At 47.2% G+C, this 25,520-nt stretch overlaps 1 protein-coding gene across 4 annotated transcripts in view; it reads right to left on the reverse strand.

Annotated features, from left to right (window-relative positions):
* The window catches only part of YAP1 (Yes1 associated transcriptional regulator), a 182,273-nt gene that overhangs the window by 23,013 nt on the left and 133,740 nt on the right, over nucleotides 1-25,520 (reverse strand). For all 4 annotated transcript variants that reach the window (XM_086935277.1, XM_086935279.1, XM_086935281.1 and 1 more), the window contains 2 exons: nucleotides 15,122-15,252; nucleotides 14,140-14,252 (listed from right to left, as the gene is read on the reverse strand). In XM_086935277.1, the coding sequence (XP_086791403.1) occupies nucleotides 14,140-14,252; nucleotides 15,122-15,252 (244 nt within the window). The remainder of the gene's footprint in view (nucleotides 1-14,139; nucleotides 14,253-15,121; nucleotides 15,253-25,520) is intronic.

The raw sequence follows: 25,520 nt of genomic DNA on the forward strand, positions 1-25,520 counted from the left end.
GGAAAGTTCCTCAGAAAAATGAACAACTCTCTCAAATAAACACACGTGTTTGCGCAAGAGTTCTCTTGAACTGCCATATGTTTTAAGAACCGAGTCATCTTTTTAGAACTACAAGTACAGTTACTTTTCCAAGAAATACAGGGAAACAAAAATGTAGATTAACGCTCTAGCCCGAAGGTGAACTTTATTTGAGAATAAAGCACGCCACTGGAACAATCAAGGTACGTTCATTTTGGAGTAATTGCAAAATTATACCTCAGAACTGGGGGACAATTTTGCTCAACGAAAATAATGGTAAACAGCAGTTTTGCAATCAGATTAAAAAATGCATACTTAAGTGCCGAACCACACAGACAAGAGTTCGAGGTTTTAAAGGTTGGGTCCGTCATCAACTCAAATGCTTTGCACAATCCTGCCACCATGTGGCTGAATAAGGGCAAAGTGAGTCATAATATTAAAAACACCATGGACACAAACCAGTCAACTTTTCAAGATAAAAATGAGGGTAATGTTTCTTTGGCGCGGTTCCCACCCGTGGGGTACCCCCTTGGGTATTGCGGTGAGTTTGCAACAGGGCTCGCATTTAAGGGAGTTGTGGTTCCACCCTCCAGTCCTGCCCTTTTATTTTACAAATGGGGAAAGATATGCTATTAAATATTTGTACGATAAAGAAATGCTGACCCCAGGGTCGAGCAGCAGCCACTGAATGTAAATCGGATTGTTGGCCATCTAACTGATTGCTCAGACTGGCAAAGTGCAAGTTCCGGCCTCAGCGTTCAGACATGTCTCTACGTCGCCCCATGTGTGACGCACTTCCGTTTCGCATATACAGGGAGCCAGGGTAGCTTTAGGCTTAAGCCTTGCATTGTCTGGGATTGTTCGTGAGCCACCTTCGTCATCTCATCACAACCTTAGGTGTAGGCCTAAGGAACAGAGAGGGAGAGCCAGTGAGAAAACGATGGAGAGGGAGAAAGGGTGTAACGAAAAGGTGATCAGAAAGAGAAGACGGACCAGCAAAAAGATGGAGGGGAGAGGGCCAAGTAGAGACAGACTGTGAAAGATGAGTCTGTGAAAGATGAGGAGTCAGGTAAGAATTAATGAGATAGCCAAGTGCCTACCCGTGCCCTTTACATTGTACATTTGGCAATTTGATTTATAGCCACAATTCTGAATCTTCCTGGGCATAATAATTAAACTGAAGTCATTACAAAACACGTTTCTTACCTTCTGGCTAATCACAAATTCCTCACCTTGAAATTTTTCTACACAGCAAACTAGATCCAGAAACGTTTCTTCAGCAGTGCTGCCGTTAGGTCGCACCGTGCATTTCAGTAATGGATCCCTACCAGCATGTAAGTGACGGCGCGGAGACGCATATAACCCAACCTGGTACACTGACGTCACCCCCCCCCCCCCCCCCCCTGTCCCCCCTCCCGCACTTTCGGACACAGAGCGTGAACTGCTGGTACCAGCGTGCGGAATACTTATTTATTTATTTTATTTTCAAAGTTTTATATAGCGCGAACAAGATCTTCGCAGATATCAGAGTCTCGATCAAAAAAAAATGTCTGCAACTTCTCTTCCTCCAACTGGACACTACCATTCTTTTGCGCTTTTCGCAATCGGACTGAACATGGCACTGTCATCTGCAGACGAAGGCCTCGGCAAATAAGTGCCCACTCCCTCTTTGAAGGGAATCTGCATTAAAGGTCTTGTCGTTGCTCTTCGATGCCTTCAGACCCCTTGAAGTCCTGGAACAGACCCTATGACTTTGGGCCCTCCTCTACATAGAGGAGTTCTTGTTCCTCCTTTTCCTGTTGCTCTTGTGTTGTTGGGGGTTCCAATTCCACCAAGTCTTCTCCTGCCCGCTTTATGGTGAAGGTTTTGACAGTATTCAGAATCCCTAGAGGGATGAGTAAATATCCTTTTTCTGAAGGATCGCAGCCATTTCTTTTCTTACATTCTATTTCTGGGTTGCTTTATTCAATGTCAAGTGCGGTCGCCAGTCTTTTCTTCGTCGTCAAAGTTTTGGCTGCCAGTGTACGGACTGTGGTTTTCTTCCTTTTCCACAATCATCTTTCGACATCTGTCTCTTCTCCGAAGCTTGACCACCTGCAGTGTTCTTGGTATGGGATGCAAGGTGCTCTATTGACCTTGACTCGCTTTCGGTTGGACAGATTTTCTATGTCAAGGCAGTCTTCTATATTCTGGAGTCTGAAGTTCTCGGTTAAACCCATCTCCAGTTTTTTCTGCGGTACCTGTGCACGCTTTTCTTTTTTCTTCTTGTGTTTTCGATCGGTGTCTATAACCTTTTTTCAGCATCCTGGCCCTGTCCCTCAGCTTCTGCAGTGGCACTGTCCTTTTTCCCGCTCAGAGAGCGCATCATGGCCTACTGTGATCTGGGTTCCAGGAGGGAGTTCTCTATGGATGAAGTTAGAATAAGAAACTCGTGGGCACAAGGAGGGTTACAAGGGGCTAGGGCGGTAGGGCAGCAGCAAGGTTGCAGAGGGTTACTGGAACCGAAAGGGAACAGTGCCCGGGGCGGGGGTGGTTTGGGCTAAAGGGAAGTAAAGAATAACTGATGTTCTGTATGTAAGAACTGTTAAAAATGAAAAGAAAGGGCACGAGGTATGAGAGGGATGGATCAAGTGTCGATGATGAATTAGTGATGCTCTATATGATTAATATCTCAATAAAAAGACCCCCCCCCCAAAAAAAAGAAAACAAACAAAACTACTGTGCTTTACACAGATTGCCACCCATCCAGTATTCGAGTGTCTCTGACTTTTCGTTAATGCATCCAGACATTTTAAAAAACGACAAACATATGGCTAAAACAAACCATACATATGGCTTTGTGAATACCTGTTAGCACTAGCAATGCTTTTGCTGTGAATAATAAGAAATTAAAATGTTTTGATTCTGGAAATAGGAGAGATTGAATTACTAATGTCTCTGGAAGGCCAGTGATCTATGGTGATTCATAATCTCACTCACTGCCCGCTTTCCAACACTTTCCTCTACAGTCCCTCACTCTCTTCTTCGCTTAGGCCCCTTTCTGCCTCACAATTTTATGAAAAACTGCATCGGCATCAGGGCTCGAGAAATTCACTGACCGCTCGCATTTGCGAGTGAGATTGATTAAGGACGAGCTATTTTTAGGTCCTACTTGCCCTTTCTGGCGAGTAGGAATACAAACTTGACACTTGACCTCTGCTTCTGAAAGCAGAGGAAATGTGACAAGAAAGCAAGATTTAAAGGCATCTTTATTGCTTACGAAGTAAATGAGCAATAGAAATGCTTTTAAATCTTGCTAACTTGTCACATTTGCTCAGTTTTCAGAGTTTGAGGTCAAGTTCATTTAAGTTAGGTCGAGGAGATTTTGTAGTTTACTAGACCTGCAGGTCTAGAGCATTTTATATGATTACAATGGCTGGAGATGGCTACCACGCAGCACTCTCTCTATATACTAGTTCTAGCAGATAGCTGCCCAGTCCTAAAGAGTGAAGACTGAACCTCTCTCAGTAAAATAGCAATAAGTAAAACAATAGCCTTACGAAAGGCTGCTGTTTTGGGCATCACTGACATGTGGAATCTCGTTACAGACACCCATGAAAAAACACAATGTTAATTGAAGAACAAAAATGCAAATGCTACTTACCAGTATGCATCTGTTCTTGGCATGTAGGGCTGCTGACATTCATATCTGTGCATAGATCGCCGCCTAGTGTTGGGTCCGGATGATTGCACATTGTTGTCCTGGAAGAGTCTTCGAAGTATCACGAGATAGGTGGCTCCTCCCCTGGACTACAGTGCGCATGGGCATCGACTCCATCCCCAGATTGTTTTTTAGCCATTGTGGCCGAGATGGAGTGAACTCAGTGAATGATGACCATGCCATGAAATGATATGTAAACACTGCAGCTGCTACAGGCGCCGGGGAGGAGGGCGGGCGATATGAATGTCAGCAGCCCTACATGCCAAGAACAGATGCATACTGGTAAGTAGCATTTGCAGTTCGAGGCATGTGGGCTGCTGAATTCATATCTGTGCATAGAATACATAGCAGTCCCTCCATTAGCGGCGGCCGCCCGTGCCAGCTGCAGCAGTTTGGAAAAGTGTCTTGAGAACAGCCTGTCCTACAGCTGCCTGCTGTTTAGAGTGCACGTCTACACAGTAATGTTTAGTAAATGTATGTGTGGTAGACTATGTGGCTGCTCTACATATGTCCTCTAAGGGAATGTTTCCAAGGAAGGCCATAGAGGCCCCCAACTTTCTGGTGGAGTGGGCTCTTGGTGGAATTGTAAGAGTGCGTTTTGCCTTTGCATAGCAAATCTGAATACATTTCACGATCCACCTAGCAATACCAGCCTTGGAAATAGCGTTACCTTTGTGGTGTGGCGCAAAGGCAACGAAAAGCTGCTTAGTCTTTCTAAAATCCTTGGTCCTATCAATGTAATACATTAGGGCCCTTTTCACGCCAAGGGTGTGGAGCATCCGCTCCGCCAGTGACTCAGGATTTTGAAAAAACACCGGCAACTCAATTGTCCGGTTTATGTGGAACTGAGACACAACCTTGGGTAGAAATTTAGGGTTAGTGCGGAGCACTACCCTGTTAGCATGAACCTGGAAGAAAGGCTTTGGATTGTGAGGGCCTGCAGCTCACTAACCCTCCGTAGTGATGTAATTGCTACTAAGAAAGCCACTTTCCAAGTCAAGAACTCAAGTTCGCAAGAATGTAGTGGCTCAAAGGGAGGACCCATCAGTCTTGTAAGAACCACATTGAGGTTCCATTCTGGAGCTGGTCGAGTCCGTGGTGGAATGACTCTTTTGAGTCCTTCTAGAAAAGATTTGATAGCAGGCACTTTGAAAAGTGAAAGGTGCTGTCTATTCTGAAGGTATGCGGCCATCGCAGACAGGTGAATGCGGATGGAAGTATATGCCAAATTACACTGGTACAGATGGAACAGGTAACAGATGATGTTCTGAATGGAAGCATCTAGTGGATTAATGTTGTGGTTTGCGCAATAAATGACAAACTGCTTCCATTTGGCCGCATAACATGCTCTAGTAGTGGGCTTTCTTGCCTCCCGAATGATGTCCATGCAATTGGGAGGAAGGTTAAGGTAGCCAAACTCTAGGACCTCAGGAGCCAGATCGCCAGGTTGAGCTGTTGCGGATCTGGGTGCTGAATGTCGCCATGGCTCTGCGTCAGAAGGCTGGGTGTGAGATGAAGCCTTTGATGCGGTACCACGGAAAGTTCCAGAAAGGTGGTGTACCTTGGTTGGTGAGCCCACGTTGGAGCAACTAGGATGAGAGTCATTGAGTGCTGCCTGAGCTTGCGCGCCACCAGCGGTATCAGGGGTGCTGGGGGAAAAGCGTACGCAAATCTGCCTGACCAGTTCATCCATATCGCATTATTATTATTATTTATTATTATTTTAGAGTTTTATATAGCGCGAACTTGAACAGATTAGGTTATCAGAGCGCTTTACATAGCACCAGTTCCGTTACATGTTATCAATGCCCTGCGATTGCGGGTGTGGGAACCTGGCGGCGAAGCTTTGGCATTTTGCGTTCTCCCTTGTGGCGAATAGGTCTATCTCTGGATGACCCCATCTTTGGAAGTACGGCTGGAGTACTGATGGATGTATCTCACACTCGTGCATTTGGTGGCTGTGCCTGCTGAGCAGGTCCGCCATCTTATTGTCTTTTCCTGGGAGGTGTTCTGCCATGAGGAAGATGTTCCTCTGAATGGCCCACTTCCACATGCTCTGAGCCAGATGAGACAGCTGCGGAGAGCGTGTTCCCCCTTGTTTCTGAATGTAGTACATGGCCGTCATGTTGTCCGTCCGGATCAACACGACCTTGTTGCACAGATGTACTTTGAATGCCTTTAAGGCCATGAAGATCGCCATCAGTTCTAGGACATTGATGTGCATCTTCCTCTGCTGTAGTGTCCATAGTCCCTGCACTGTGTATTGGAGTACATGCGCTCCCCATCCCTGGAGAGAAGCGTCCGTCGTCAGGATGATCTGCGGCACAGGCTCTTGAAACGGTCGGCCCTTGCAAAGGTTTTGTGGATTCCACCAATGCAGAGAGTTGTATGCCCGACCGCTCACCAACACTAGGTCTTTTAATTGCCCGTGAGCCTGAGTCCACTGACGTGCTAAGCACTCCTGAAGCGGACGCATATGTAGTCTTGCGTGTGGGACTATGGAGATGCAGGAGGCCATCATGCCTATCAACTGCATGAACACTCTTGCTGGAAGCGAGTGCTGAGGTCTGAATCTTTGGATCAGCGACTGAATGCTGTCGACTCTCACTGAATTCGGCTGCGCAGTGGCCGCCAGAGTGTTTATGGTCGCACCCAGATACTGCCGTATGTGGGCGGGCTGGAGATGGGATTTTGGGTAATTCAGTGAGAACCCCAGATCGTGCAGAAGGTGAATGGTGTGGGAAACGTGGTCGGCGCACTGCTGGGCCGACTTTGCTTGAATGAGCCAGTCGTCCAGATAGGGGTAGACGTGGATGTTCTGACGTCTCAGATGCGCCGCCACCGTTGCCAGGCACTTTGTGAAGACCCTGGGCGCTGTGGTGACCCCAAAAGGCAGAACCTTGAACTGGTAGTGCTGGTTTTGAATGGTGAACCTTAGGTACTTTCTGTGTGAAGGATGCAGGGGAATGTGAAAGTACGCATCCTTGAGGTCCAGAGTCGCCAGGAAGTCCCCTTGCCGAAGCAGTGGGAGAACCTGCTGCAGCGTGAGCATATGGAAATGTTCCGACAGAATGTAAAAGTTGAGAGGTCTGAGGTCTAGGATGGGCCTGAGGGATCCGTCCTTCTTTGGAATTAGAAAGTACAGGGAGTAAACTCCTGTACCCCTTTCCTGCAGGGGAACGAGCTCTATTGCTCCTTTTTGCAGCATGACGTTTACCTCCTGCTGCAACAAGTGCAAGTGCTCGCCGGACATAGGACAGCGTTTTGGGGGTATGTTGGTTGGAGTGGATGTGAGCTCCAGACAATACCCGTATTGGATAAGAGATCTGACCCACCGGTCCGTGGTGATGGACTTCCACACGGGCAGGAACTGCTGGAGTCTCCCCCCGACCGGTGTTGCGTGGTCGGGGGGCAGTGACGAGGCGTCACTGTTTGCTGGCGGTGGAGGACCTGGAGCTGTTATTTCCACGTCCTCTGCCTTTGACGTTGTTGCCACGGTATCCACCCCGACCCTTGTTGGTATATGAGGATTGGGTGTTACTCTTATAGAATTGCGTGGATTGGGACGCTTGACCCCTTGAGGTGCCTCTTATTGGAGCGGCGAAAGGAACCACCCCGAAACTGCTGGGACTGCAGGGCACCCATAGATTTAGCAGTGTCAGTGTCTTTTTTCATTTTTTCGAGGGTGGCATCCACTTCTGGGCCAAACAGGTGGTCTGGATTGACAGTTTGGTTTAGGATGGTAGTTTGAATGTCTGGTTTAAAACCTGATATTCTGAGCAATGCATGTCTACGCAGTAGAACGCTGGTGTTTATTGCTCTTGAGGCGGTATCAGCCACATCCAGAGCGCACTTAATTGAAGCATTGGTGATAAGCTTCCCCTCCTGAATCAACATTTCAGCTGCCTCCTTATACTGATCTGGCAAGTGCTGTAGAAGGGTCTCTAGAGTGTCGTAGTGTGCCCTGTCGTAGCGTGCAAGTAGCGCCTGCGTGTTGGATATGCGCCACATATTGACTGCCTGCGCAGCAATACGTTTCCCCGAAGCCTCAAATACTTTTGATTCCTTGTCTGGGGGAGGAGCATCACCCGTAGTCTGTGAGTTGGCTCTTTGCGTGCATTGGAGACAACCAAAGAGTCCAGTGGCAACTGTCCTTTGATATATGTTGGAACAGTGGGCGCTGCCTTGTACTTCTTGTCCATACGTGGATTAATGACTCTTGCCCGGGTGGGCTCCTTGAAAACCTCTGGCGCATGTTTTAACACCCCTTTGAGCATTGGCAATGTCTTAACAGTTTTTTCAGCCACTGAAAAGGTGTCAAAAAGAAAATCGACATCAACTGGGTCTGCATGGAGATAGACGTCATGATTGGCTGCAGCTCTTTCAATTAGAGCGTTGAAGGCCGCAGGGTCGCCCCCGGCAGACCATGGCTCAGTCACATCCTCTGGGTCTGAGTAAACTGGATAAGCATACTCATCCTCATCCTCATCGTTTCCATCGCCCTCCTCAACATTAGAATGCGTGGGTGAGAGCTCCTGACTTTGTGGAGATGCAGGCTCCATAGGGGCAGATGCACCCGCAGAGTCCAACTTCTTTTTAAGTGGGATGTGGAAATGTTCCAAAGCTGGCTCCGGGGTGATCTTCCGTTTAAGAAGAGAGAGCTTGCCTGTGTTGGCGTCGATGATCACCTCTCGACGCTCCTCCTCCGCCAGTGGTTGGTGTCGCGGGCTTGGAACCACCAACGATGCCTTTGGCGTCGAAGGTAACTTCAAGGGCACTCCGGCCCCAGGTTTCGCAGTGAAAGCCTTTGGCGCCGTCTTCGGCGGCAATGTGAAGAGAATCGGCGTTTGCGCCTTCGCCGGTTTCTGTAGAGGCTTGGGTGGCACAGCGTCCTTTGGCGCGACCGCCGAGGCCCCCTCCCGAATACGCTGAAGGGACTCCGTGACCTTCTTGGTGAACGAGGCGGAGGGACGGACCGGCTCGAGAGAGTCTTCCGAAGCCGGGTTTGGGTCGGCAACCAAGGACGCAGTCTTCGGAGCCGACGCAGCTCCCCCCTTTGCCTTGTCAAGTGGAAGCGGTGCAGTTAGAGACTTGGGGTCGTCCTGCCGCTTCTTCGGGGCCTTCTTATGGTCGTCGATCTTCTTGGTGTCGATGCGACTCTTCAGAGCGTCGACCAACTTCGGCGCCGACGCAGCCGCGTCGGGCGTCTTTGCCTTCGACACCGTAGCCTTCGGATCGGCCAGTTTGGCGTGGCTCTTGAGCTCGACGGCCATCTTGGATTTCTTCGGCGCCGAGGCATCCGAAGCCTTCGACCCGACCAGTGCGACTTGCGCTTTCGGTTTCGATACGGGTGGCATCGACACCGATGGTTTCACTTTCGGTTTCTGCACCGGGAGTGGTGCCGTACCAATGTCCGTGGCCGGGCCGGAAGGCGGAGCCGTGGGACGGGAATCAAGGCTTTGGGTAAGGCCCGAAGGCGATCCCTCGGCCTGGGCCTTCGAATGTGAGCTGGCCCCTGAGTCAGTGTGAGGAAGCTCCTCCTCCGAGCTATCCTCTACGGTGGCAATGGCCCCGTCGTCGTCCCCTACCTCCTCGACGACTTCCTCGAACTCCTCGTCTTCCGCGTCGTAGTCCTCTTCGACCTCCGACGCCGGGTTAGAGTCTGAGATATTCTGGATGGTGTCGTCGTCTACATCCTCCTCGAAGATGTTCGCTGGAGGGGGTGCCGAACTCTGGGCCTGCAGTCTTGCGGCCCGGCGGAGCTTGAGGGTCTTCTTCGACCGGAACTTGGAGCAGGCCATACACTTGGCCTCGTCGTGGTCCGGTGACAAGCATTTATTGCACACTGGGTGCACGTCGATAAGCGGGTACTTTGAGGCACACACCGGGCATCTCTTAAATGGACTTCGTTCCATGATGAAGTAGTCTGGAGCGTCGTGTAGGCCCGTCCGCACCGAAAGCACGCGGAAGGGTAGCAATGGTTCTGAGCCGATGAACAAACAAACCCGAACGATAGACAATACTGACGCGAGTCCTAAAGACCTTTTGGTCTCAAGTAAAAAAAGTTAAACAATTATCGATTCCGACAGAGGGAACCGAAACACATCCGAACCCAATGGCGGAAAAAAACTATCTGGGGATGGAGTCGATGCCCATGCGCACTGTAGTCCAGGGGAGGAGCCACCTATCTCGTGATACTTCGAAGACTCTTCCAGGACAACAATGTGCAATCATCCGGACCCAACACTAGGCGGCGATCTATGCACAGATATGAATTCAGCAGCCCACATGCCTCAAACCGAGTTTTCGGAAATAAACTCCTTACAGCCTATTAATAAAGCATCAATGATTCATGACAATGACTTGAATGGAGTTTATAGCAAGCACATTGTGATAGGTGCATACAAGTGAGATGAAGCTGTCTGACAGTTGCAGCAGTCCTCTCATGGAATCTTGGTGGATGATGTTGTAATGGAATGGGGGAGGCCAGTGGAAGTTGGCAGTTATTGGGGACAGAGCCTTTTATCTACCATTGTGGCTGGATGAGACCTTATTTGGAGAATAAATACTTTTTCATCTGCACCACATGTCCTGCAATCTTTTACATGAGGCTAGTCACACTGGCGACGATGGATGGGACTGAGCAGTATGACAAGGAAGGTCTCAACAATTTAATGTACCCGATTTGTTGTTATCAAGGCATCGATGAACAAAGCATGGTAGAAATTCTTTCTCCTACTACCATTTTCTGACTGAAAAGGAGATGGGTAAAAATAAATTACTTGGGGCCGCCTGAGGTTTTATTTTTGGGAGTTTGTGGGCCGCAACGTAGCTGGAATAAGGTATTTTTTTTGTTTAAATTTGTTTATGGATTTTTGCATTCATTATGACAGTTATAGTTCAGTATATTAGAACAATGCTGTGAAGGCACCATAGCAAGAAAAAACAGGTATACATTCCCATACATGAGCATTGTGTTGTCCGACCGTTTTTGAACTGTTTGGTCCATTGTCACATACATCATATTCCTGCAACGTCAGTGCTGTACACCTTATGATAATAAAGATCCAACGGGGGAAAGTAACCCACCCCGTAAAGCATAATAGCGACCCTGCGTCACATTTAGGTGTAATCTGTCGCTCTGGGTGTACCTGACGGAGTCATCGTGATGTGCATCCCTTGGTGCTGCCGTGTCAACCTTGTCTATATGCGTTCCCAATAAATCTCTGGCGGGGGGTGCCCCTCCAGTTTGAACTTGTTAACTTTTCTAACCATTGGAGAAAACTATAGGAAGGGAGGAACTAAAGGGAAATGGGAGTTTTCCAACTGTGCTTTGGTGGGATTTCTCTTATCTGGATACCTGCTTCGGTGAGGTGTGGAGTAGTGTGCGCAGGGCGGAGGGCTCGAGTCTTAGTGGTGATCCTTACTCTGCCGAGGGGTGACTAGTCTGTGTGGGTACCACTCCTGTTTGGGTCCGGGGTGGTGGACTTTGTCGTGGCGCCTCTGAGGTACAGGGGGCTGGAGCGGACGGCTGGGTCTGGGACTGCGAGGCAGCGGGTGTCTCCGGTGGGTTCGTTGCCTGTGTAAATTTGTGCATTAATTGTGCCCATTCTAAGGAAATAGGGTGTTTCCGGATTCCTTTCAATTCTTCCTCCCGGAGTGTCTCTTCCTCAGCTTTTCCCCATTTGTTCATGGCGCCTATCCAGGCTGCTTCCGGAGGCCTCGTGGGGGATCTCCAGTGCATGGCTATTCCCCTTTTTGCCAATAGGATGGCTAGGGACATGAATCTATATTGTACTTTCTCGGTTTTCCGCCTGCGGAAAATCCCGAGCGCACATGCCTCCCATGTGGACATAGTTGTGATGTTGGTGACTACTGTGAGTGTCCGATGAACCTTGTCCCAAAAACCATTGAGTGTGGGGCAGTCCCAAAACGTGTTTGAAGTCTGCTGCTGGGGCTTGACAGCGGGGGCATGCAAAGTGCGTATCTGGGAAGAATTGGTGGAGGCACTGCGGTGTGAGGTAGGCTCTGTGGAGGATATTGAACTGTATGTTTCGGAATCACGCATTTCTGGAGACTTCTTTGGGGTACTCCAGAGCTGTGTTCCATTCTTTGTCATGGACTATCCTTCATATGTCCGTTTCCCACTTTTGACGCAAGGGCTGAAGGGATGGGAGGATCAGCTCACGCACTGCCTTGTAAAGCCAAGTGACCAAATGACGCCCCACTCCCATGTGTAATATCGCGTGGATCACTGGGTGTGTTGGAGGTTCCCCTGTGTTAGGATTCCAGTACTTACAGCTGCTATCTAGGATTTGTCTGTGTATTAGAAATTACCCGGGTGGGAGATCGTACTGCTCGATCATCTGGTCGTATGTCTTCAACTGCCCCTCTTCGAAGAAAGATTCTACCTCTGTAACTGCCAGATCTGTCCATAACTGGAGAGCCCCCGGTGTGTAGTATGTGTCTCCTTTTGGAAAACCCACAAACGGTAGTAAGGGCGAGTATGGCGGCAGTGTTTTAGACATATGATGTATTTTCATCATACAGGTGTGGGCTATGGACACCTGTAGTGGTCACATGCGCATGTGTTTTGTACCCGGCAGCAGCATTCTATGGATTTCCGGTTGTGGCACGAGGCCCTCCATGGTGATAGTCTCTCCTATGTGGTGCCCCGCCGTCCAATACGATAGACATTGGAGCTGTGCCGCTAAGAAGTATGCTTCGAATGCCGGCGCTCCCAAGCCCCCCTCTGTCGTGGGTAGGTATAACGTTGACAACGCGACCCGCCGCCGCCCTCCTCCCCATATAAGCTCGGTGGGGAGACTGTCTAGCTCTTTAAAAAATGGTCTAGGTGGAACCACTGGGAGGTTAGTGAAATAGTACAGTAGTCGGGGGACCATTATCATTTTTGCCAGTGCCACTCGGCCTATGGGGGCAGAGGTAACGTTTTCCAAAATCCAACTGCTAGGGCTTTACGATCGTTCCCCCTCATATAGACCCTCAGGGGTGTGGTACAGTCGCACTACCAGATACCTAGGGGCCTCTGCATTCCATATGAGAGACTGGGCACCGATCCGGGCTTCGAATGGGGCCAAGTGGGGGCGCAGCGGGTAGAGCGAGGATTTCTCCCAGTTCACCTTGAGGCCCGAGACTTCCGCAAAGTATTCTAGTGATCTTCAGATGGCAGTCAGATCTTTGGTGGTGTCCCGGACGTATATTAATAGGTCGTCCGCATACAAGGAGACACAGCACATTGTACCTGCTGGGGGAATTCCCCAGTCTTCTCCTTCTCGTCGCAGGCGGATCGCCAGGGGTTCGACAGCTAGGGCGAACAGGAGGGGCGACAGTGGGCACCCCTGCCTGGTTCCTCTCTCCACTGCGAACCGTGGGGAGATGTATTTGCCCATCCGGACTCGAGAGGTGAGGCGCGTGTACAGGAGCCTTGTAAATGCTAATAGACCGGGGCCAATATTGTTTCTTCGAAGGACCTCGAATAAATACGGCCATAGCAGGGTGTCAAATGCCTTTTCAAAATCTAAAATTAGGCATGCTGCATTGGGAACCCCCCCCCCCCTGTTGTGTCCTGAATGTGGAACAGTCTACGTATATTTTGCGACGTGTTACGGCGTGGAACAAACCCACATTGGTCTGGGTGCACCAATGAGGTCAGGATTTGTGCAAATCTCTCTGCCAGAATTTCACCCAGTATTTTGCAGTCCGCGTTGAGTAACTTGATCGGTCTGTAGGAAGATGGGAGTGTAGAGTCTCTGTGTGGATTTAGAAAGGTAACTATAATCAACTCCCTAAGGGATCCTGGTAATTCCCCTTTTTCGAGTGCATCATTATACATGATAACCATACGTGGGACTAAGTGGGCCGAAAAAGTGCCATAATATTCAAGTGAGAAGCCATCCAACCCTGGGACCTTGTTCCTAGCCAGTGCTCTTATCGCCTGTTTGACATCCTCAGGTTGTATCTTTTTCTCTAGCAATTTTTTATCTGCCTGCGGGACCTGGGGGAGTGCTTGCGCATGGAAAAATCTGTTGATTGCTTGATCGTCTCACTGTCTCAGGGCCTGGTAAGTGCTGGAATAATATGCGTGGAAGACTAGTAATATCGCAGGTTGGGAGGTCTGGAGCTGTCCGGTCTGATCCCTCACTTCCGTGACTGGTTTCAGGTCAGCGTCTTGTCTAGTGAGCCAGGCCAGAAGTGTCCTTCCCCTGTTGCCCTCCCGGTGTACCCTAGCAGCGTAGTAGCTGGAATAAGTTTAAAGTGGATTTTTGCAAAGTTTCCATTTTTCAAACCCTTTTAAAAAAACTCCAAAGTGTGTTCATTTTAAAACGGTATCTTTACAACCATAGCGAAAAACTAATGTCCAGGTGATAGCAAGGTATGAAATAACTTTAGAAATCACTCACCTGTGTCCATTTCATCAACACTGTTCAGAAAGTCATCTGGAGTTCTAGGAACACTGTAACTGCTCATGCTCAGTCCACTGTCGGTGCTCTCATCTCTTGAATGGTAAGTACCACTGTGTGTTTAAAAACAGTTTAAATATATAAAACAAATAAAGCTTACAAAAAGGGACAAACTTATTATATTACATAGACACAACTAGCTCACTGAAGTAAATTACAGCACCACTGCCCTGCTAAATATGGTCACTTCCTTAGGCAGTAGATAACATCTTGCACTGCAATTTGCTCTGAGCAGACTATTATAATGTTTTATATAGTGGATTAGTAATAGTTGTTACCAGTGCCCAATTCAATGGTACTTAATTAATCGAGGAGCATGAAGGGCTGAGATGATCATACTATAATTCAAAAGTGGAAATTGCAGGTTTCATTAGCTGGGCATGGCAGGTGCTTAACTCGTTCAGCTACCCTGGCTGGTGTAAGAAACGCAGTCAACCACCGGCAAGGCCTCACAACATGATGACTAAAACCATAGAGCATATTTTGTTTTAAGAAATTCCACCCATAGCAAAACATCTACAATGTACCTCCATAAACCCTGGAGGGACTAGGAGCAACTGAGATGGCTTACATTCTTTCTCTAATGGACTGAGCTTGTGAATTTCCTTTGGTACTGTAGAGGGTGCCTCTAGAACAGTGAAAGATTAAGTCAATGGGTCAAAGCTCATCAAATTAAAATTCTGGTACAACATTTTTTACACTTCTTTTTTTCTTTCTATGGTGAGTGTAGTTTATGATTTTTTTTGGTACAGTCAAACTAGGACCAGGAATAAGTAGTTGTGATGGCTCGGTTGCCCCTGGAGCGTTTCACCTTAAAATGAAGCCATTTAGCCAAAGTGGGTTTAGTTCCTAATTTAAAGATGCAGTTGGACTACAAAAACAAAAATGAAATACATAAAATCTAAATTTCCAGTTCACAAACCTATTCAGGAAGGGATCAGTACTATTTATTGTCATTGTTCTTAATTCCTGTGACACCCCAGGAGAAGGAACAGGATTTTGCTGAACGCCGTCTTGGTCCATAGGTGGCAGTTGGCTGCGGAGAGCCAATTCCTACAAAATAAGGAATCCATTGTAAGAAAAACTGCAAATTGAGATTGTTATAAATGTAACCAGAGATACAGATAAACTTCATAGCAAATAGAAAGCAAGAGCTAAACGTTGCAGTAACACTGATTATCTTTGTATTTAAGAATTAAGAGTTAGTTGAGATACAGTGGATCCTGCATGCTTCTAAAATAGGCCTTTCGCTCCATGAAACACCTGGTCTTTCATTAAAATGCAGCAATTGCTGTGCTTCCACTGAGGAATGTTAATGACTCAATTAACAGGAAAGATACAGGCTGCAAGGACCGGACTCAGTTTCAATGTTTATTAGAAGAATCTTTTCATATCCACTGGTCCACGAAGAATGAAACCTGAAACTCTGAGACACCCAAGCAGATTCTTTATAGTCACTTTAAGTATTGTGTGCCAATATAGATCACTGAATCAAATTAATGCAATTAAACGCAAATCCTGGTATGACCATTTACGGACCACTTCAAACTCGGATCAACAAACTGACCCCACACATTTATGGACACATGGAAATTTCACAACCTTGAAATCATGCAATAAAACTTCAGGTGATGAGAGAAAAAGGATTAATGATGTTTTTGTGAGCATACTCAATAGGACGGAATCCTGAAGATCTTGTACATTGTGTTAGAAAGAAGCCCTGCAACTTCTACAAGGAGGTTGGTGCTCTCATTGGATGAAGCGCATCCCTAAATACATGGACGGCACAGATACCAGGTTCTAGACAAGTAACCATATCAAACTGAAGCGTGTTTTTCCGACACAGAGTCTACATCAAATGAAGCCAGATAGTGGCATTTCTCTCGAAGACAGGCCGGTGGGATTTTGCCCGAGACATATAGAACGACTCTGGATCGCTGTACGTTTCAATTCTAGAAGACTCGTAAGCTCAAATTGATTACCAGAAACGCCCAGAAGAAGCCCCAGGCCGGATGGCCATGTAAAGGAGTGAAACACGTGTTGGTTGTTTTTCACCCTTTACTAAACCTACACAGAATTCCTAAATCACTTCATATAAAGAATTTTCACCTTGAAATCAGCCTACTGGATTTTTTTCCTGAATCAGAACGAACATATAAACTTGTCCAGACATCCCTTTCAGTAGTCATATAGACTACAGGTCACAGAATCATCTGGGCCATGTCACAAGCAAGCACGCCTCAGTATGGATTTTAACCGTCCAAGCGGCGGCTTCACCATTCTCGCCTAACATCTTCTTGCCGAGTGCATCACACAATCATGGTAAGCCACGACTCTCAGTACACACAGAGAGACAGTAAATGTTTTAGCTCTCTTAAGCGAGCCGTGTATTCGGCATGCCCCCATCCCGGCTCCTGTTATAATGACCCCCATTCCACCAGGGGAGCTTGTTTCCCCGCAGCTCAACATAGGAGACTGATCTTCTGTGGGACTAGGTAGGGTCACCTGAGACTGGAGCTACTTGGTATTGGGTCACCTTAGATCGCACTGAGCTTTAGCGAGCTACCACCACATACGCTGGGTGACAGCGAGACAGCTTTCACTCAAGGCTCGTCACATCCAGCATGCGTCACACACATCAGGCCCTCCGCCGAGCAACGCAGCGGGTACCTGACTTGACCTGGTTCCACCCGCTTAGTTTTTCGTGCCAGTTTCTAACCGAGCACACCTCACACTAGGTGCTCTCCTTGTGGATAATGACAAGCATGTGTTATGTCCAACTGGGCGATGATGTGCTACATTGCATTACTGCCAGAGGGTCCTGCAGAGGACAAGAGTTGTTAGGACTCATCAACCCTCGGGGGTTGGGGCGTACCGACATCTCCACATAACTCCATATTATAAGATAGGCCTATAATAAAGAAGCGCTATCAAATTGCACAGTCTCATGGAGACCAAATAACGAATCACGTCCTCCACAAAAGATTGAACAGTATTGTTCTTTGTTTCTCTCACCCGCCAAGCCCCTCCCCCACATCCCCCCCACACCCCAAAGAAAATATTTGGGATAAGATGCAATTTATATGGTTCGCACGGTAGTAGATATTATGCTCTATGTCCTTTACAGTTGGACACAACGAGACGGTACAAGAGCATGTAGAGTGGGTTTGATATATCGCACTTTAGGTAAGCGTTATCTTCCACCAAGAAAATAGAGTACACATTGTGTAATGTTTTCCCAACATTTGAACTATGTTTAATTTATTATTTGTATTATCATTATTAATTTTTCCACAGTAAACGAACCGCTTTGAAGTGAATACGGTCGTTGAACATCTGACCACCCAGTTCCTGTGGGGGTCAGTATATTTATTTTCTTTATCACATATCTAGTTAAGGTCCTGATGCATGCCTCCGGGTCGCTATAGGGGACAAATGAATGGCAGAAACAGGTTGACCTTGATCTAGGGATATATTGGTTTAATCTCTAGCCCTCTTGCTTTTTAATCGTGTCCCTGTGACCACCCAACACAAATTCAGTGGATCCAGAGAGCCACTTTTTAATCACTCACCAACTTTTCTTTGCACTCTGCCCCTCAATCACCTGTATTTTCATACACTCAATTTTGAGAAAACGAATTTCCTCCTCTCGGGGAGTCATAGTCCACACTACGGTGTGAGGAGGGAACACCTGATGAATCATGTCACCCAACAGTGAGTGAGGGATCCTATCCTGAAGGAAATGTCTCCCTTTATCTTTTCCATAAACATTACACTACCTCGATCATCATCTTCTCTTTTTCATGTATAGCCAAGCGTAATTTGGGAGATAAGAATCAAAAAGGTAGATGTCAAGAAGGTCAATGATCAACAACTGGCCCTCACTGTCTCTTCAAGGTTGAAACCGGACAATTTCGGAGGTGAACAGGAGTAAACATTTTTGAGCTGTGGTCTGAGATGAGAAATTTCTGAAGAACTCCTGACAGGAGTGTCAAAGAGTGACTCCAGATTAGCTTCGAAGGCACGGAAAACAAGCATTGGCATAGCCAATAGGTCTCTGCTTTGGGACCTTATAAGTATTTAGTTATGCAGCACAATATCCTTACTGCAACATTAACTATTGCATGGCTAAACACTTATAAGGTCCCAAATGGCGAGGCCTATTGGCTATGCCAATGCTTGTTGTAATACTCACCAGTGTAAGAAGAGAAGAAACAAAGCTGCAACAAATATCTCCCTCCCCCCCCCCCCCCCCCCACCCCCTTCCTCCAAGAGGGCTTCTGGTGCATATGAGGGAGAAAGTGCTATCCAATTAAAAACTATTTTCAATTCTACCAGAATTGACTGAGTGACTTGTCAAATGCCTCCGTATGGCTCCTCAAAAGTGTCTTGAATGGCAGGGACAGGAGGCTTCTGTTGTTCCAAATTGGTGAGAACAGTACTGCACCACCCAGCCAAAAAGGGGCCTGATGACGACGAGGGCCGCAGGCTGCATGCCGCTGGGGGCACTGGCGTTGCCTTCCCTGGGAGTCAGCCAAGCCCAAAATGTATGCCGCTACTGCCACCACCCCTGCCGGCCCCCTGGTCTTCTGGCAAGAGGGGGGAAAACAGTAGAAGGAACATAGAACCAAGGACATAGTGAAGCAGCCACCTTTCCTCCAGGAACTACAAGCACACTGGCTGCTTCTGCAGCGTCCTGTCAGCTCACGGCTACCTACGGCTTACATTCCCGGCAGGTTTGGCCCAGGAATGTTGCATCTTGGTTCCAAAGCACTGGTGATCCTGATGCTGCAGTTAGCCTAAGCACCGAGTGGCTGCTTACTCAAAGCAGTGCGTGCTAGTACATTGTACCGGAGGAGTGGGGAGAGGCAGTATTTACTCTGCTAGTCAAGTACGGCCTGCATTGTTATTTTAGAAAACGGATTTACATTTCGTACCGAATGGACAGTAATTAAGTTGCAATTTTGCCAAATGAGTATTGTGCCACCATCACCCCTTCTTGTGATTCTGCAAATCCGAGGCTTATTGGCTGCTGCGGGCATACACCTTCCTGCGCATGCTTTGCACAAGGCCATGCATAGATATGTAATTTGTTGATAAATAAGAAAACTGGGAGACGTGCTGGTGTCATGACTGTTTTGCGCAATCCACGGTCGATGTTTCTGGCTAAGAATATTCAGATAAGGTCTGGTCTGCTGCAAAATCTGTAAAAGTTAGCAGCTGAAAAACAAGCTGACGTGCAAATTCTGTGTCTGGTACCTTGTGTTCAAGTTAGTGATTAACCGTTCTTGAGTGGTAAGCTTCAGGCCTACTTACATGGTAAATCATGACGTAGCCTTATACAAGTGCCCTGTTGACACCAGACAAATAAACTGAAAGCATTTTCTATATCGTATTTTTTATTTGCAAATTGACAATGCATCTCCCTCGTAAAGATTGCATGGCTTTTATCTCCACGAATATGAGGGGCTGTTGGAAGAGGGTGCCCACCCTTACACACATGCTCCTCAAGGCTGTGCTGCTACACGCGGCCAACTGCGCATGCGCTGCTTTCACATGCTGACAAATCAAGCGCAGGATTATCTGCTTGTGGATTTGGAGAGGTCCCTGGTAGAGCTCTTGGTGAGTGGTGAGGTCGGTGACATGGCAGTATACACGCTAACATGTAGGACATCACGCAAACTGATGGGTAATGTGTGACAAGTCAATTCCACTTGAATTTAGTGAGCGGGTTTTAAAGCTCACCATTACCTAAGCAAGGCAGATCCTACCGAAGGAGACCTGTAGTTAGAAGAGAAATGTTTTACCAGTCTGTTTAAACGCATTTAATTCACCCTAATTCTGGTTTGCGGTGGGAGATGGGTCCAAAGCCGCAGAAAGATCATTAACAACAAGCATTGACCACGCTAGTGATGCGCAAGCGCAGCAGCATGAAAAAGTTATAGAGCATCCCCTACTGCTGCGGAAGACCTATAGAATAGTTTACAGATCGAGTCTAGGCGCCAAGAATATACTAAAGGTGAGGAACCAATCAGAAAAAATGTATTATGCAATCTTATTTCACAGTAATCCAGATTACTGGGTGTCGCTTAATTTCTTGTAAATGTCTACAAAAACAGAAACAATTGGGCATTTGTTGTATGTGTTGTGCAACAAACTTTCACTAAATGCCTTTACAAACTTTTTAGACATGGGCTCTCGCTTGGACATGGGCTCTCGTTTGTCCTTTGTACACAAGGGTGTACCTCATGCTCATCTTTTACACAGATTACCATCAAAGCGAAATTTGCTTCATACCTATTGTTCCAGCACGTATTATGTGCCGTACGCAATGGAAAAATAACCAACCCAGATTTTGAACATGTTTAAAACGAAAACATTGTACACCAAACTTGTCCTAATCGTGCCAGATCAGATGCCATAATTTTAATCAATCAAATTTGTCTCTATTTGTTCAAAGAAACTGATCTCATCATGAAGCTACTTTTCACAGTCCACTTTAAATAATACATTCTCACCGCTTCGACCTTTGAAAGAACAGCGATTTCGTTTTCTTAGAGCTATATCTAACATATACTCTAATTAATAGAAATCATTTCCTGGACCATACGTATAACCATGATCTGTGACAAATGAGCCATCAACTCGGGCTTAGTTCTAAAAGCCTCTCCTCTGCACTGGCACTCTAAAAAGGAGTCGCCCATGTAAGATGAAACCCAAGTTGAAATCAAACCAGTTTTACCCGTCACAAATTATATTATAAGGTTACCAATTACCAGTGGAGAACACATTCTGCTCCTTCATTCATTCACCTCGATTCACCTGGACGGTGAAAATGCCAGGCTACATGGTCTCCCAGACTCTATTATGATCCCCCCCCCTCCTCCCCCTTTAGGGGGGGGTTTACATGGTACAGCATGCCTCATCCTAGGCTTGGAAAATATAACCAGATCAATGTCCGCCCCTGGTGGAAAATCCACTGGTGCTCCCTGCTGACCCACATCATCCTCACAATCAGCTGCATCATCTACAAAGCCATGATGACCGACACTATCTAGCTACTAAGCTCACCACCTCTGGTGGCTCAGCGCGCACACAGCAAAGACTTCGTCGTGGAGACCACAGAGTACATAAAATACAAAACAAGGCAACATCAGTTTCCATCCATGCACACAGGCAATTAAACTATTTTGGCATAGCCGTCACAAATGCGTCCATCTCCCTCTTAGAAACCAGATAGCCATCCAATCACTCATTTATTTTTGCCTTTGACCCTGAACAGTTCTCTACTTCGCTTTGGCTTGGTCTGCGCTATAGAAATACCATACATACATTATAATCTCTAATATTTAAATCTGACATTAGACTACAATGATTTTTCCTTCACCTTGCAACATTCTACTGTAGGAAATAATTGCGCAACATTTGGCTATTACATTGCTGTCAGTATCCTCATTGCAATTGGAAAGACGATTTTTAGCATAATGGAAGCATTGCTTATTTTCAGAAATATTGTTGGTGAAAAATTATAGAACCTATTGCAGTTCTGTGCAGCCTGCACTCCACTTCTTGACAACTGACTGCCCATTGTTTTAAACAATTATAAAGATGTGAGGTGCTGCTCCACTCTAACATGGTTCCTCCTGCTCACACTAAAAATAATGCGTTTGGGAGTGGCCCACCTCAAACCAAGGACACACTGCAAGCCTAGGCTATCCTTTTTTTTATTAATGTACAGCTATTAAAGACAGCAGCACAAAGATGATTTAAAAAAATGTATTATCTGTCCTAAAGTGATATCAGGACGTTATTTCTTTCAAGGAATTCCTGTAAACCATTAGGAGTCTGCAGTGGGAATTTTAAACCAAACAATGATTTGGTTTTGAATACTAATATAAGAACGTTCAAGACCATTAAGTTACTTCCGCTTTCTACATATTGCTCTCCTCTTTTCCTTCTACACCCATTGTAAGATTACAATTTAGCAATACATCAATGATATGTGACTAAGGGCAATGGACAAATGAAATGTAACTCTAGCCCGTTTGGTTACTGAAACACAGCAGTGTGAAATGTATTTTGGATGCCGCCCAGGACCTATTGTTTGGGGTCAAATCAACAAGTCTTCATAGTTATTTTGTCCCTGGACAAGTAGTCCCAACCCAATGTAGCACAAACCCTATGGCTGCCTGCTTAAAGGGACGTGGTATGGTTGTGGTAAAGGAGATTGCCTGCTACTGGTAAGGCAAGAAGTGAATCCCAAACCTGTAAAATGTTCAAACTTGTATATAGGATTTATTAACACAAGACCTTTTTGCTGGTAGGACAAACGCTCTAATGAAATACAGTAATCTGCAACTTCAGCTTGGTTTACTGGCAGGGATATGAAATGCGTTACTTACCTGTAACTGCAGTTATCCAGTATTAGTGTCTTTCATAGATTCACATGCCTGAATCATTCCCCGTCGTCGAGACGGGAGCCTCCGGTATATATAAAAAAGTAATGTCCTAAGACATACATAAAAAGATTAGGTCTAAGGGTCTCGCCTTAGTAACCTATCTAGGTCCTTATGCAGGAAGGACCAAATAGAGTAGGCTCCAGGGTCCCACCTTGGTAGCCTATCTGAGTCCTTTTGTAAAAAAGGACCAAAGTAAGAGAAACAACCAATCAGCAACTATCTCCCTCTAGAACCTTCCTGTGAGGAGCCTCAGTCTCTCAGATTTTCGTACGCACCAAGTTGGTAGGTGTAAACCTGTTAGAGAGAGGTGAGTCCTGCCAGGGGAGGCGGGAGGGTGCATGTGAATCTATGAAAGACACTAATACTGGATAACTGCAGTTACAGGTAAGTAACGCATTTCTTATCCAGTATTTGGGTGTCTTTCATAGATTCACATGCCTGAATCAGAGTAGCAAGCAATACAATATGCACATTCTGTGGGGATACCGAAAGTATACAACTGCAAGAAATGAACATTTGTGACTGTAGGCAAAAAACAACAGCATACAATGTCATGCAGAATCTAGAAACAAAGAAATGTGCATACCAGTCAAGGATGGTGGGAAGCAGGAGGGCTCACCTCACTGGAACAGATGGCGAAGCACTGCTCTGCCCACTGCTGCGTCTTTCGTCAGCTCAGCGTCCAAGCAGTAGTGCCTGGTGAAGGTATGCGGGGACTTCCAGGTCGCCGCTCTACAGATGTCTAGGAGTGGCACTCCAGCAAATAGTGCCGCAGACGTAGACATGGCTCTGGTGGAGTGGGCTTTGGCCCGTGAGTCCAGAGGTCGTCCTGCCTTCTCGTGGCAGAGAGTTATGGCTGAGGAGATCCATCTTGATATGCTCTGTTTAGTTAAGGGCATGCCTTTCCTAGGCCTGCTGAATGCGACAAAGAGTTGGGATGACTTCCTGAATTGTCTCGTTCTATCAAGATAGAATTTTAGGCATCTTTGAAGGTCTAAAGAGTGCAGTGATCTCTCAGCCGGGGTAGATGGGTTCGGAAAGAATGATTTAAGAACCACGGGCTCATTAAGATGGAAGTCCGAAGGGACTTTGGGTATGAATCGTGGGTTGGTACGCAGGATGACTCTGTCCTCCTTGAATTGAAGGAATGGGTCCTGGATGGAAAGGGCCTGTAGCTCGCCTACTCTTCTGGCCGAGGTCAGAGCGAGTAGGAGGGCTGTCTTCCACGATAGGAATTTTATGTCAGACTTGTGGATAGGCTCGAAGGGATGTTTCATCAGCTGGTGAAGAACTATGTTGAGCTGCCACGTTGGAGGGACAGGTTTTGGTCTAGGGAAGGACCTAAAGAGGCCTTTCAGAAATTGCTTAATGAGTCTGTCCGCCCACAGAGAGGGGCCCCTAGAAGTTCGAGTGAACCTAGAAATCGCTGCCAAGTGGACCTTGATGGACGCATGGGCCAGGCCTGAGTGCGCCAGGTGTAGAAGGTATGGCAGGAGTTGTTGGGGAGTGACCCGGAAGGGGTGTAGACCCTCCTTTTCGCACCAGATGCAGAAGCGTTTCCACTTGAGAGTATAAGTCTTTTTTGTGCTGTTAGCTCTGGCGTTTGACAGGACATCTTTGCACTCTTGTGGGATGTTTAGATGGCTGAATTCACGGTAGTCAGGAGCCAGGCTGACAATTTCAGAGGGCCCAGGTTCGGGTGGAGAACCTGCCCGTGAGACATCGTGAGTAGGGTTGGGTGACTGTGAAGACGGAGAGGTGGGTGGACGGATAGACGGTGGAGCTCCGTGTACCAGTGCTGCCTCGGCCAGGATGGGGCGATGAGGATTAGAGTGCAGGGCTCCGATTTCATTTTCCTGATTACCCTGGGTATCAGTGGGAATGGCGGAAAGGCGTAAGCAAACACGTTCTGCCAAGCTATTGAAAATGCATTCCCTAGAGTTCCTGGTTGGGGAAGCCTGCTTGCGAAGCTTGGGCATCTGGCGTTCTCCCTGGTGGCGAAGAGGTCTATCTGTGGTGACCCCCACTTCGTGAAGATGTGGTTCAATGCACTCTCGTCTAACTCCCATTCGTGGGATAGGGACTGTTCTCTGCTGAGGGCGTCCGCCAGGATGTTGTCCTTGCCTGGAACGTATTCGGCTTTGAGGGTGATGCCATGTTGTAGAAGCCAGTTCCAAACCCTCTGAGATTCTCGAGAGAGAGATAGCGAGCGCGTCCCACCCTGTTTGTTCAGGTAGTGCATAGTCGTGGTGTTGTCCGTCCTGACTAGCACTGGGGAGTTTCTGATGCGCGGGAGGAACGATTGGAGCGCCAGGAAGACCGCCCGTAGCTCTAGAATGTTGATGTGGAGCTTGGACTCCTGTGGCGACCATTTTCCGTTGGTCTGCAGTTCTTGTAGGACTGCACCCCAGCCCTCCAAGGATGCATCCGTGGTGATGATATGTGGTTGCGCCGGAAGCAGGAACGGTAGTCCTTGCGACAGGTGTTTGTCTGATGTCCACCATTGTAGACTGTTGATTAGAGGTTGAGTGACTCGTAAGCGGTCCTCGAAGGATCCCTTCGCTTGTGTCCACTGTTTTGACAGTTCTTCCTGAAGGGGGCGCATCTTTAGGCGGCAGTGAGGGATGAGTAGGATACATGACGACATCATGCCAAGGAGCGATTTGAAGAGGCGGACGGTCAGAGTCTTCTTGGATGCCACTGACTTGGCTAAGGAGATGAGTTTCGACTTTCTCTCCTGTGATGGAAAGGCCTTCGTGCAATCCGTGTCCAGGGTCGCTCCTAGGAAGGTGATGACTCGGGCTGGTGTCAGGGATGACTTTTCCCTGTTGAGGGTCAGGCCGAGGCGGCGGAAAAGATGCA

Source organism: Lissotriton vulgaris, chromosome 8 (assembly GCF_964263255.1).
Source record: "Lissotriton vulgaris chromosome 8, aLisVul1.2, whole genome shotgun sequence".
Taxonomy (NCBI): Eukaryota; Metazoa; Chordata; class Amphibia; order Caudata; family Salamandridae; genus Lissotriton; species Lissotriton vulgaris.